General features: G+C 55.1%; 1 protein-coding gene across 2 annotated transcripts in view; it reads right to left on the bottom strand.

Annotated features, from left to right (window-relative positions):
- Positions 1 to 6,547, bottom strand: part of RASA3 (RAS p21 protein activator 3) — a 114,701-nt gene extending 108,154 nt beyond the window's left edge. The window contains exon 1 of one of the 2 annotated variants that reach the window (XM_032314229.1): positions 6,375 to 6,547. In XM_032314229.1, the coding sequence (XP_032170120.1) occupies positions 6,375 to 6,429 (55 nt within the window). In that variant the 5' untranslated portion in view covers positions 6,430 to 6,547. The remainder of the gene's footprint in view (positions 1 to 6,374) is intronic. The other variant, XM_032314228.1, reaches the window with a different exon arrangement.
- Between the last annotated feature and the right edge of the window lie 7,153 nt (positions 6,548 to 13,700).

Here is a 13,700-nt window from a genome sequence, read left to right as displayed (position 1 = left end):
CGCGGGCCGGGCCGCCGGAACCGGGGCCGCTCGTCCCCTGCCTTCGAAGGGCGGGAACGGGACCCGGACCGTGGGAGCCCGAACGCGCTCACCGGCCGTGCCGCCGCCTCGCGCCCCGAGAACAGTGCCGGCCGCCTGCCGGGGAGCGCGCGGCCTCAAACTCCGGCACCCGCGCCGGCTCTCCCGGTCCGGGCGACCCGGGACGCTCACCCGCGGCCCGGCCCTGCGCTCGCACACCTGCCGGCAGTCGAGGCCCATCATTTTACCTTTCTGGGCCTTTCCTCTCCGAAAGCTTATTCTTTCACTTTTAAGGCTATGCCCGTCTCCGTGCGTAATTCTGCGTGTGCCTCCCGGGGACGCCCTCGAGCTGCTCTTCCCCGCCGGCCTCCGCCTCCGCGCTCCGCGCTCCGGCTGGCGGGCTGTGGGCGCCTCCATGTCCAGGGCCGCGCGTGCGGCTCCGTCTGACTGTCTTTGAGGGGTGACCTTGGCTAGATTTTTCTGTGTTTTGTTTTTCTTTCTAGGCCTGCCCCTTGGAGCTTCGCGCGTGTCACCCAGGCCGGCCTGGCTCCGACTCTTCCCTCTGGAAGCCGCACGGACGCCCACCCGCGGGGCCCACGGTACAATCACCCTTTCAGCCTCCACTCTGCACTCGTGTCCATTCGCCGGCAGATCACCTCGTGGGCCAGATCACTCCGACACACGAGGACCCGCTGCTTAGCGCACAGCGGTCCATCACGGGGTACGCCCCACCCCCCCAGTGCAGACACAGGGCGCGGAAGACCAGACCATCAGGGAAGACCCCTGCTCAAGCACGGCGGTCCCGCTCTGCTCTCGAGCCTCAGACCTTGCAGGAGCAGCCGCCCTGCGAGACAGGACATCAAGTCCCCACAAGGCTCACCCTGAGGCCGGAGGACCAGCCACACACAGCGCCGGCCATGCCCGCCGCGCTGGCCACCACACTGTGCCCCCAGGGGCATCTGTGCAGATCTACATCACACGCTGGCTCCCCCCTTCTCAAAAACTCAAGGCCGGCTCACAGCCACTTTCTCCCAACGCCTTTCCTGACCTCGCCCACGTGCAAACACACACCTGAAGTCCAGCTCTCTCTTAACAGATGCGCCCAGCTACAGTGGGAACGCCACTTTGTCCCACGACTAACAGAACAGCCACAGACTGGCCTGGAAGTCACCCCTTCCTGTCTAGAGGAATGGGCATGCCCTTGCTCACACAGGCTTACTAGCACCACAAAAAAGGCCTTACTCTCCACTTGGACAGAGAAACTGAGGCAGACAGGGTTTAGAAGATTTGCCTCAAGTGGTAGAATTAGTGAGAAGGACAGCCTTGGGTCCGGGCCCGCAGGTGCTGTCAGTCACACCTGCCTCTCCTCGCAGGCTCCCGGGGGCTCCTGTCCCTCCCACGGCCTGACTGACGCTCTGCCTGAGCCTCGGACAGCAGGAACCCACCTCCAGGGTCACTAGGAGGGGGAGGTGCACTCGCAGCCTCACTTGCAAGGCAACACGCAAACCTCAACTCTCAGGTGTTCGCAGCTACTGCTTGTTTGCTTCCAGCAAATACATCCGTTTCCTCTGCAAACATGACGAAAACGTGACAAGCCGATGCTCTGATTCCCCGATGCCTTCAGGGAGGTGTGACTGCCTATATGCTCAGAGGCCTCACTAGTTTCAGAGAAGCAAATCTGAACGCTCCTTCCAAATGCGACATGCCGCCCACGTGAGTCCGCCACAGGGATCCATGCTCTGCTCACCTGGTGACGCCTTTTCCCAAAGCGTAAGTGTTGCCAGTGGCCCTGCTCAACAAACCATCCCTGGATTTCTGTTCAAGACCACATCTCCGCAATTCCTCGCCTCTTCAACATCCGCCCCGGAAGCCCCAGGCAGTGACTACAAGGCTCAGGACAGCAAGGGCAGGGCCTTGGGCCTCCAGCCGCTGGAGACGGTGGTCGCATTACCTCTGGCCCCAGAAATCACCACTTCCCTCTTTCCCAGCCCTTCACTACACCCCACCACTCAGATCCAGGGTCACACAGAAAGCCAGACCAGGATAAGTGGCGAGAGCAAGACCATCAGCATCAGCGTAAACCCCAGCTCCGCTTGTACAGGCTCAGTGAGTCTGGGCAGGTAAACAAAGTCATGTGGGTCCCCCTTCCTCAACTTCAACGTCGCAGACTCGTGAGAACGTGCACGAAGATGACATAACACCTGCAAACCAGATCCCGAGAGTCTGCAACTCTGCCCACACCACACACGGGCACAGCAAGCCCCGCCCTTCCCATGTAAAACCCAGAGACACGAACTAAAATCACACTTGGCCCCTGAGCCCGGCTGCTCCCCAGACATACCCCAGATCTGCACACTAGCCCTTGGGGGTTAAAAATAACACAGGCAGCTAGCTGAGCTCGGTTAATAGAATATCCAGGTTAATTTTAGCATCAGAGTGCTCAGGGGAATACAGAATCCCTGATGCCAAGAGCCGTGTGTGGCCTGCCCCTTCTCCCACTGTCAGACACACACAATGAAAAAGCCAACACACTGATGTCTCTGCCTTATATTCACAAAGTGTTTTCTCTCATTGGGAAAACCACATCTTCCTACCCCGTGAAGACCCTACTACCAACAATAACTGCTCTAACTTAGCAAGCAGGCGGCCACCGCCTCTGACCCTCACAGGACCCTGTGAGGAGCACAGTACTGCTTCCCATGTAGGAAATCTGGTTAAAGATCCCACGTTTAACAGAGCCCCTGTGGTCTGGGCCATCTCCACACACCCCTCCAAAGCAGCCATCTAGCCAAGGGAGGTGCCGGCCAGAGACCCTCCGCCACCATTTCCTGCTCCCACCTCCCTCAGTTCCCTGCCGAGGGACGTCCCGTTCTGGTGGGATGGTGTTTGTGTCTGGCTGGAGGGAAGGCACAAGGCTGGGGCGGGCTCGCCTGGGCCCACAGCACCAACACCCCGCAGGGCCATGTTTTCCTGAATGGGAGGAGCTATCAGGTCTGGTGTGTGCCGTCGGTCTTCTCGGCCGGACAAGTTGTAATCTTACAGAGCAGGAACGCTGAGAGCGCGCTCGGAGCCCAGCGGAGCCTCAGAGGCTCCATGGAGACGGAAGGGAGAAGCAGGGAAGAGGGAATCCGGTGGCGTGGCCTCACACAGCACACACACGCCCACACACCAAGCAGATCCAAACTGGGCCCTCAAGCCTGATGATGAAAACCATTAACAGGGCAAGGGGGCTTTTCTCACTCTTGAGTTCAAGGATAGGATTTTTTTTTTTTTTTTTTTTAGCTCAAGAGAAAAACCTTTGTATATTGCTCTTTATTGAACATTTTATAAGGATAAGATCATACTTTTAAAAACCAGAGGTAACTTTTATGGGAAAAGAACACCCCGGGAAGCAAGGCTATACCACAATGCCTAAAGGGGCGTCGTGTCCAAAATAACACAGAAGAGCTCCGGCTGTAGTCCCCGGCACACTCCCTACCCACCGTCGCCAAGCTGCTTCCCCTCCGGCACCAAGGCCCTGACTCACGGAAAGTCAGAGAAGCAACTTCCTCAAAGTTACCACCTCAGAGGAAGTGCATTTGGCCTTAGCCCACAAGAGACACTAGTACAAAAACAGTAACAACTGTTCCCAAAGGTAGACAATGTTTTAGATTTTTAAGTGTGTGAAGAACTACCAAAACACCTGCAAGGTTTCAGTGGAGCAAGCGACAGGTTCCTCAAGACAAGGACTCCAGACAGTTACAATAAAGATGCCTCCGTCTGATTTGGCTTTTGCAAAAGGTGGGAGGGCGAGAGAACGGGGGAGAGAAAGGACCAGATTCTTCCCATTGTCCCCAGCCTTCGCCTGTCACCCAGACAAGGAGCACCACACAGTCGAAAACCCTTTAAGAAGTAAAGGCCAAGGCCCGGTCCCTAGAACACTCTTCATCCCACCAAAAATGCTCTGCCTTTTTTCTCAGCAACAGGAGTAGGGACATTGCATACTGGTCTAACTTCAGGGAGTTTTTCTTTCTCTGTTTTCTGACAGCGAGCGGTGCGTATTAATGCAAGCCAGAACAATCCCGTCTTGTACACCCCCACCGGATGCAGCAGACAATTACTGCCTGCATTTTGCAAATGGAAAAATGAGGCTATGGATGGGGAGGCCACTTGCTCTGGGTCAGCTAGCCGGCCAAGAGCACACGGGCGTGCGGCCAGCTAGCCCGGAGACAAGGTTTGGAGATGAATGGACGGCCTGGCCAGTGTGTCCCCGAACGAGGAGAGGCCAGTGTGCATGTGACCATGCGTGTGTATGACTCATGCATGTCTGCTCCTCTCCCAGATCAACTCTGGCGTTTCTCGTCATCTTGTGCCTTTAAGACCAGGGCATTCAGGCAAGTCAGAGGCAACACTGGCCACAACAGACAACCAAGGAGAGAAATCAAGAGCTCAGCACACCACGTTCCATGCCCAGAACCATCCCGATCCCATTCTATTAACAGGCTCTCCCTCGACTCAGATGAGACTAAGCCCCAACCCAGTGCACCCAGTTCACCCTCGGGGCTGCAGCCCAGCCTCGAACTCAGAAGCCCAAGCCGAGACCACCCAAACACAGAAGTATGCCCTGCCGTGCTGTGTGTAGCCCCTTGCTCTCTGACCGCCCCCCGATAAAAAGGGGAGACACTGTATCTCCCTCTTACAGCTCAGCATGGTGCACTGTGATGAGGACCCTCAGAGGAGAGAGAGACAAGAGCTTCTTGGAGATGGAACAACACCCAGGGAGTTGGACGCTGGTGCTGTCCCCACTGCTACAGCCCTCAGATCTGGAGAAGGGGCTCCAAAGCTCCCAACAGCACCTTTTCCCCTGGGGGTTAGAGATGGCAGATGCTTCCATCACTGCACTACTCCGAAGCTGAGCTGGGTGGTTCTCTCCCTCGCTGAAAGTGGAACACAAAGCACAGAAAGCCTAACCAAGCGCTGTCTCCGAACCCTCTTCCTTCCACACGAGGCCCCTCTCTTTCAGATCCAGAACCCAGCCACAGACAAGGCCAGTGGGGCTGCTCTCCCGCATCTCCGGGGGTCTCCTCAGTCCCCTGCTCCCTGTACTGTACCACTCTGGGAAGAAATCAACACTACTGTTCCAGAACTCTCCTGGAATTGAGTGTCAGAATGGCAGTGCCTGGCCTGAACCACAAGGTCCTCAGACCCACTCCCGCCTGCTGTACGCAGAAAGCCTGGCACTCTCCTCCACAACCAGACCCCCACGCCAAGGTCCCCCTCCCGCTCCCTTGATCCAGGAAGCATCTGGAACCCTCGGGGTGATGCCCTCACACTCCCGGACGCTGAGTGAGGGCTCTGGGCCGGAGGACCCTGGCAGAGGCAGTGTGCCTGCCCCCGCTTCAGGGGCTCGGCCGGTGGAATCTCTCAGTACGAAAGTGACAGCAGATTTCACCCAAGTGAACACGAGAAATCGGCTGCAGGCAGACTCGAGCCTGAAGATCTGCTACATCCAGTCCCAGTGCTTCTCCGCCAAGTATCCACAGTGTCTCAGCGATGATCCCCGAACCAAAATAAAGCGGACAGGAAACGACACGCGGATTGGGGCGGCTGGAATTCCTCCGGCAGCATCAAATGTCATCAACAACGGACAGTCCCTGGGTGCCTGGCTCTGTTCCCAGCGGCCCCTTTTCACGTGGGGGAGAGCAGGGACCGCGGACGCGAGGGGACCCCGAGGTCGGGCAGCACTGCGGGTCCGCCGAAGGCTGTTCTCTCTCCCGGGACGTTTACCGCAGCGCTGTGCGACAGTCACTCCGGACAAGGATCTCGTTTTTAGGAGGCAAAGCACTTGCCCACCGCCCTCCGGAGACAAACAGCGGCGGGCAGACGCGGGCCTCTCCGGACGGCCCCAGCAAGTGCGGACGAGCCTCCAGCCGCCCCGGAATCCGCACATCACGCCCTCCCCAGGCCCGGACGGCGACGCGGCCTGCACGGCGGGCGCCGGTGGCCCTGAGCCCCTCCGGCCGGGTCTCCGCGGAGCGGGCCGGGGCGCTCCCCGCCTCCCCGCGCGAGGAGCTGGGGCCGGGCGCGCAGCGCACATCCGCCGCGGGCCGCGCACGCACAGCCGCGAACACGCACAGCCGCCCCCGGGGCCGCGCGCCCCGCACCGCCCGCAGCCGGAGCCGGGCCCACGCCCCCGGGGCACGCGTGGAGGGAAGCGTCCGGGGGCAGCCGCGGCGCGGAGACGCGACCCCGCGGTCCGCCCAGCCGCCCGCGGACACGCACGCCCGCAGGCTCCCGCCGCGTCCCGCCCCGCACCGCCCCGCACCCGCGTCCGCGCTGCCCGGCCCGCCGCCGGGGAGGGGGCGCGCGGCGCTCACCGATCTTGATCTTCACGCTCTGGAAGACCCGCAGCCCCTCCTCCTCCACCGCCATGCTGCGTCGCCCGCCCGGAGCCCGCGGGCCTCGCCCGGATCCTCGCGCCGAGCCCCGCGGAGCAGCCGCAGCCCGAGCCGCCGCGCAGTCCCAGCGCTCTGCGCCAGACCCCGCGCGCCTCCGCCGCCCCGCCCCGCCCACCGGCCTGCCCCGCCCCGCCCACCGGCCTGCCCCGGCTCCCCATTGGCCACGGCTCCAGAGAGGCGGGGCGCTACGGTTCCGCCCGCCTCGCGGTTCCAGCTGCCCATTGGCTGAGGCCTGGGAGGCGGGAGCGAGACGGCTCCGCCCGCGGCACAGCGCCAGCTCCGCATTGGCCGAGGCTCGGGGAGGGGCGGAGTCGGTCTCGGGAGGGCTCGGAAGGGACCGGCGGTGGGGGGACGCGGAATGGGGAAGACGGCGCGGGGAGGCGAGAGAAGGGATGGAGAGCCGGGGGCGGGGGAGGCCCGAGGACACGGCGGGGGGAACCGGGGGAGGGGATGGGAGGACCTGGCTGGGGGTGGGGGTCGGGTGGGGGAGCCAGGAGGGGGGACGGGGGAAACCGGGCGGGGAGGGGTTGGGGAGGAGGAGACCCGGGTGGGGGACCGGCTGGGGGGCGGGGCGGGGCGGGGCGAGGAGGTGGAGGAGGCCGAGGAACCAGAAGCGGGAATGGAGGAAATGGGGGGGAGGGGAGCGAAGATTGGGGGAACCCCGTGGGGCGAGGGGCCCAGGATAGAAGGAAGCCAGACGGGAGGGCTGGGGGGTAGCCGGGCAGCGGAATGCAGTGGGTCCGGGGCAGGGGCACGGGGGAAGGAGGGCGACCCTGAGGCTTGGAAGAGCGTCGTCTAGATTAATGTTCTCAAAATCCTGAATCCCAGACATCCCTAGATCGTCTGGACCTGAGAGGCGTCCCACCTCGTGCTACAGACAAATGCTCCCTCTGTTTGCTGGTGACTGCAGAGACCTGTGCGGGACGGTGGTGCGCCGGGGGCCTCCAGCCCCACACCTCCACCGCGTCACCATCTCCCCACTGGAGACGGGCCGGATCAGACAAAGGAAGAAGGTCTTGTCTGCAAAGGAGCCTCACAACCAAGGGGACGTGTGCGCAAAGGGCTGGAGGAAATCAACCCAAAACCAGATCCAGAGAACGTTGGATTTGGGCAGGGAGAACAAAAAGGTAGATCAGGTTAGGGGTCATTCAATTATGGGAGAGGATTTGGCACTTGGCAAGTACCCCACGCCTCTGGCATGGCCTTCGGAAGCTCGGAACAAGTGATATCCCGCACTAAGTGGGGATGCCATGGTCGTGGCAGACAGCAGGTTAAAGCACCGCAATGCTCAGAGAAGCAGCTCAGGAGAGTAAATACACTCCTATGACCAGGAAAGCTAGTTGCGAACTAGGTTTCCTGCAAAGCCTGGAGGGCACTTCATGACAAAAGTGGTGAGGACTGAGTGAGAGTCTCCACAGGAGGTGGCCATTGTCGGCCTGACCTGAGGGTACAGATGCCAGCACTGGGCTCGCTGATAGCCATGCCGGTGATCAGATAGTGACATACTAGAGGCCAAGCACTGAGGTTTCACCATCAGAAGCAAACCAAGTGCTATCACATACTGAGCCGCAGGACTGGAGGGGCAGCTGGGGCGCTGTGAACTGCACAGGGCCGCCGAGATGGTCCACCAGACATGCTGTCAGAAGCAAGGCAGTTGCCAGCCGGTAAGAGGTGGTTCCATCCGTACAGCCAAAAGCAATCAAAGACAGGTATCAGTAGCTGAAGAAATGTGCCCAATAAGACATCACAGTCCCTTGCCCAGTTTTCAGATGTGAGCCTGTTTTCATCCTCAGAGCCCACCAAGTGGGGGAGATAAGCTGGCAACATGTATGCATGGTGAGGGTTCCCCTAGGACACCTCGGCCCAGCAAAGGCACCTGTAGCCATTTACCTAGACATTTCAAACACGCCTGGGCTTCAAGTCATGAGATGCAGGAACCCAATGTGTAGAAAAAGACTTGTGAGGTCCAGGGAATGAGTGGAGCCCAGACCCCAGCAGGACTCACAGTGAACACGCCCGCCCCCACCAACCAGTTACCACCGATTTCCTCTGGCACTGAAGGTATAACTGACACACCTAGGTGACAGTGGTCAGAAAGCTCACATTGGTTCCTTGCTGTGGGGGTGAGGAGTCATCCCAGGACGGAGGGCCAAGCCGGGTGCTAGGATGGAAAATAAAAACAATAACACATCCTGGGGAAACAGACCAAGACTGCTCTTAAAGACCTCACGGGCTATTTAATTGGCCAGTTCCCCCTCTGATACCAGATGTGTTCTGGGTGGTGACAGTAGACCAGCTCAACCTCACAGCAGTCCCAGCTGTAGCTGCTGTGCCATCTCAGCTTCTGGCCAGGGTGTGTGGCCATGGAGCCAAGATGTCCACGGAGCAAGATGTCCACACTTCACCACCCTCAAGAAGGAGAATCTGAAGCAATTTACATCACATGGTGTAGACTAACCCATAACCTGCCCCACTGGGAGGCTTTCCTGCCCTCTGTTACAGTATAGTCCAAAGACACCTGGACCATCCGAACAGGTTTCAGAATGTTAACTTGGGGGTACCTGGGTGCCCCCCAAGTTAGTTGATTAACTGTCTGCCTTCAGCTCTGGTCACGATCTCAGAGTCAGTTGATTAACTGTCTGCCTTCAGCTCTGGTCACGATCTCAGAGTCCCAGAATGGAGATCCACGTTGGGCTCTCTGCTCCACAGGGAGTCTGCTTCTCCCTCTGCCTCTGCCTGCCTCTCTGCCTGATTGTTCTCTCTCTCTCTCTTTCAAATAAGTAAATAAATAAAATATTTTTTTAAAAAGTGGGTGCACCTGGGTGGCTCAGTCAAGTGTCTGCCTTTGGCTCAGGTCATAACCCCAGGGTCCTGGGATCGAGCCCTGTGTTTGTCTCCCTGCTCAGTGGAGAGCCTGTTTCTCCCCCCTCCCATTCCCCTTGCTTGTGTTTCCTTTCTTGCTGTCTGTCTGTCTGTCTCTCTCTCTGTGTCAAATAAATAAAGTCTTTTTAAAAATTAAAAAAGAATGTTGACTTGGTTCAGTATGTTGATGACATCATTTTAGTCTCACCAGATGAGCAAGAAGCTGGCGGTTCATTGGAGGCTTTGGTGAGACATAAGCACTCTAAGACACATGTGCTCAGAGGATGTGAGTGACTTTGTGGAGATTCAGGGGTTCCGCACATCAGTGAGGCATCATGTCCCTGAGTATGTACTTTTCTTTCCCTCTTAACACAGAGATCCACACAGCATACTTCTAGAATTCCTCCCTCAACAAAACTCAACCTCCTAAGAAATGTGCAGTACCATGTCTTCTCAAAAATGTTCTGCACAAAGGAAGTGATCATTAATTTTCTAAATTAAAATCTATTCTTTTAGAGTTTTGATGGAAAGGAACAGGAAGACAGGGGCACTTGGCTGGCTCAGTCGGTGATGGGTAAGAGTCTTGATCTTGGGGTTGTGAGTTTGGGCCCCACATTGGGTGTGGAGCCTACTTTAAAAAAAAAGAAAGAAAGAAACAGGAAAACATTGGGGGATTAAAGGAAGATGAGGGTTTTGTTGAAAGTACCTATAATCTCCTTTGTTTATAACACAGTTACACTTTCTCTCTTTGACAGAATCCTCTTCTGCACTTCCCCCAAAAATATTTCTTGAAAAGTATCAATCTATCAATAAGTAGATATTTATGAATTGCTAAGACATCATAATTACATCATCTATTATTCATATTTGACCAAAATACTTTCAAAGGATTTGAAGTGGCATACAATAAATGACCAGTATATAACAGAATGATTTTTAAAGGGGCAAAGAAAGCATTGAAGGAAGAAGCTGTTGTGTCAAATGTCGACAGTGGAAACGGCCACAACCACAAGTGTAAAGCTCCACTCCGAGTTTCCTGGTAGTCAAGGTGAAAAAGAACATATGGAAATGCAGTATTTCATATCAGTTATATTATCTTATAAACGGAAGTATATTCATTTTTCTGGAACAACATAGCCAACTAAACAATATGGAATTTTTTTTCCTGGGGATATTCAGCACGTTAGGGAAGGAGGTTTCCAATCTCAGGGACTGACCTTTGTGGACATGCTCATGGCAGTGGCGGGCGGACAGCAGAAGCTCCGCTAACACTTGTGGACTAGATGTACTGGCTTCTCCCGCTGCCTCATGGAGAACTCAGGGACATACCGTTAATCCATAACTCTCGGGTAAGGTCTGCTCAGGCTCTCGGGAGTCACGGAGCGCAGCTCTCGAGGCCTGAGCATCCAGGAGAGAGGGCTTTCCGAGAGTCTAGACGGACAAGCCCTGACACACCTTTGAAGAGCATTTCTCAATATTAGTTGCTTGGGCCACAAAGAGGACAGAAGCCGGACAGTGGACACATCTACACTAAGATTCCTTCAGGATGCTTAGAGCCCAGATGGTGTGTGGCTGGTAGAAAGCAGACCTAGTGCTCCGAGAGCAAGTGGGCCGAGCGTGGACACTGGGCCTGTCCACCCTGAGGAGGCACCAGTAGGCCCAGCTGCGCACACCACCAGCCCTTGGGGAGCACAAAGGCCACGCACCTGCCCTCATCACAGCGAGGCAAGGAACTGTGCACCTGGAAACGGGAAGGAAGGGACATCTATCTGGCTGGAAGCCGAGAAAAGCAAGTGGGATATTTTCCAGTCTCTCCTCCTGCTGCGGCGATTGAAGACGCCTTTTGAAACCCAGAGATAAGAGGGAAGTGGCCGGGGTCCCTGAGTCACGCGGGAGGGCCCGCGTCTGCGGCCGGGACAGTGAAAGATCCGAAAGCGAGAAACGAACTTCCCACTTCTTATTGGGTAAAGCCAAACCGACTAAGGAATCCACACAGCCCAGACCCATGTCCTGACCAATAAAATCCTCAGTGAAGTGTATGTGGTAAAATCGACAACACAAGAAACAGCAGGAATTGTCAAGGGTGTGGAGGAAGAGAAGAGTCACTCGGGTGCAGCCACGGCGGAAAACAGCTCGGAGAGTTCTCAAGAAGGTACCGTTAGAACTACCCTAGGACCCAGCAATTGCACTACTGGATATTTATCAAAGAATACTGAATTCTACTTCAAGGGAACTCATGCACCCCAATGTTTATAGCAACATTATTTTAAATTAATTTTTTAAAAGATTTTATTCATTTATTTGACGGAGAGACGCAGTGAGAGAGAGTGCACAAGCAGCAGGAGCAGCAGAGGGAGAATCAGGCTCCCCGCAGAGCAGGGAGCCCGATATGGGGCTCGATCCCAGGACCCTGGGATCATGACCTGCGCCAAAGGCAGACCCTTAATGACTGAGCCACCCAGGAGCCCCATAGCAGCATTATTTACCTTAGCGAAGATCTAGAAATAGCCCAAGTGTCCATTGATAAATGAACGGATAAAGAAGACGTGGTGTACGTATATAACGGAATATTATTTACCTGTAGAAAATAATGAAATCTCACCGTGTGCAACAACACGGATGGAGGTACAGGGCAACATGCAAAATAAGTCCATCAGAGAAACATACATACATACCATATGATTTCACTCACGTGTGGAATATAAGACACAAAACAAATGAGAAAAGGGGAAAAGAGAGAGAGACAAACCAAGAAACAGACTCTTAACTGCAGAGAACACACAGATGGTCACCAGAGGGGAGGTGGTGAGGGATGGGGGAGACAGGACAGGATGACGGAGAGCAGCACCAGGATGAGCCCCGGGGGACCCCTGGAAGCCTTCCGACACTGCACTGTAACACTGTGTTCATTAAGTGGAATTCAAACAAAGCCTTAAAAAATAAACTTTACTTGAGACGCTATTTGTTTAATGTCAATGCAATATTAATCATCGTTAATATCAATCATCTGTCAATTTGAGTAATAATAAAATATAATCGCAGATGTCTAACAGATTTACTCTTTGAAGACATTTGTGTAATGTCTTGATTGCTTATTATGAAGAATATTTGCTCAAAATAACTGTTTTTTTTTAATGTAATAAGACCTAACTTACTATTTTTGACCAGAATTGGCCAAATATCAGGGTACTTTTTGAAGAGAACCCTGAAGTTAGCAATTAATTAGACTCCAAATTTTATCTTCTTAGCTTTGGTAGGAATATATGTATTTTTTTCCTTTTAAAATCTCCATCAAGGGGCACCTGGGTGGCTTAGTCGCTGCAGCGTCCAACTCTTGATTTCGACTCAGGTCATGATCTCAGGGTTGTGAGATCAAGCCCTCACTTGAGCTCTGCATCCACTGTGGAACTTGCTCAAGATTCTCTCTCTCCCTCTCCTTCTGCCGCTCTCTCTCTCTGTAAGGAAAAAAAAAAAAAAAGCCTCCAACAATCCCAAACCCCAACCCTAACCCAACCCTGTCCCAGAAAAAGCTCAAAGGAAAAGGGTTCCTGATTTACACCATTTGGGATGGGGATTCGCTGTCAAGACTGTTCTGACTCTCAAAACTTAGCAGGATCATGGCACAAACTCCAAAGGAGAAAAATCCCAGGGCTCTGGAAAATTCGTCTGACCCACAGACATGTCCTCCAGGGAACCAGCACTGGAGACCCAGAGCAAGCGTAGCAGCAAGTCTCAACCTTTTGCCCACATGGTCCCGTCAGGCAAACTGATAGTGTCAGTGCCCAGGAAGAGCTGGTCCTTTTGTAAGACATTAGATTCAGAGACCCAGCGTAATAGGAAAGACTTTAAAGGGGCCAAAATGGGGGCACATGGGTGGCTCAGTCAGTTGGGCACCGACTCTGGGTTTCAGCTGGGTTGTGATCCTGCGGTGGTGAGGACAAGCCCCACACTGGGCTTGGTGCTCGGTGAGGAGGCTGCTTTAGAGTCTCTCTGAAATAAATAAATAAATAAATAGATTGAGTAATTAAGTCTTTAAAAAATAAAAGGGCAAAAATATACATGTGTGCCCATCATTATAACAAGTATTTTTATTTCTTTGCTCCTGTCAAGGTTTTATTAGTATTTACATACAATCCCACACAGTGGCCCTAGAATTGGAACGTGTAACTCTGTTTAGCAATTCGTTTATTCAGCCTTTAGTGAGCGCCCAGCGTGTCTCTGGAAGCTGCTGGGCGCTGTGGGAATATGGGAGAAACACAACACACCCCTCACCCCAGGGCCTTGAGTCACCCACACAGTTTCCGTGCCTGCGCTCGGCTCAGTGTGGACCCGCAAACCAGAGAAACAGAAGAGAAGGTCCAGGGAGCAGGGCCTCTCCTCAGC

Source organism: Mustela erminea, chromosome 15 (genome assembly GCF_009829155.1).
Source record: "Mustela erminea isolate mMusErm1 chromosome 15, mMusErm1.Pri, whole genome shotgun sequence".
Classification (NCBI taxonomy): Eukaryota; Metazoa; Chordata; class Mammalia; order Carnivora; family Mustelidae; genus Mustela; species Mustela erminea.
This window is presented reverse-complemented; position numbering and strand designations above follow the sequence as displayed.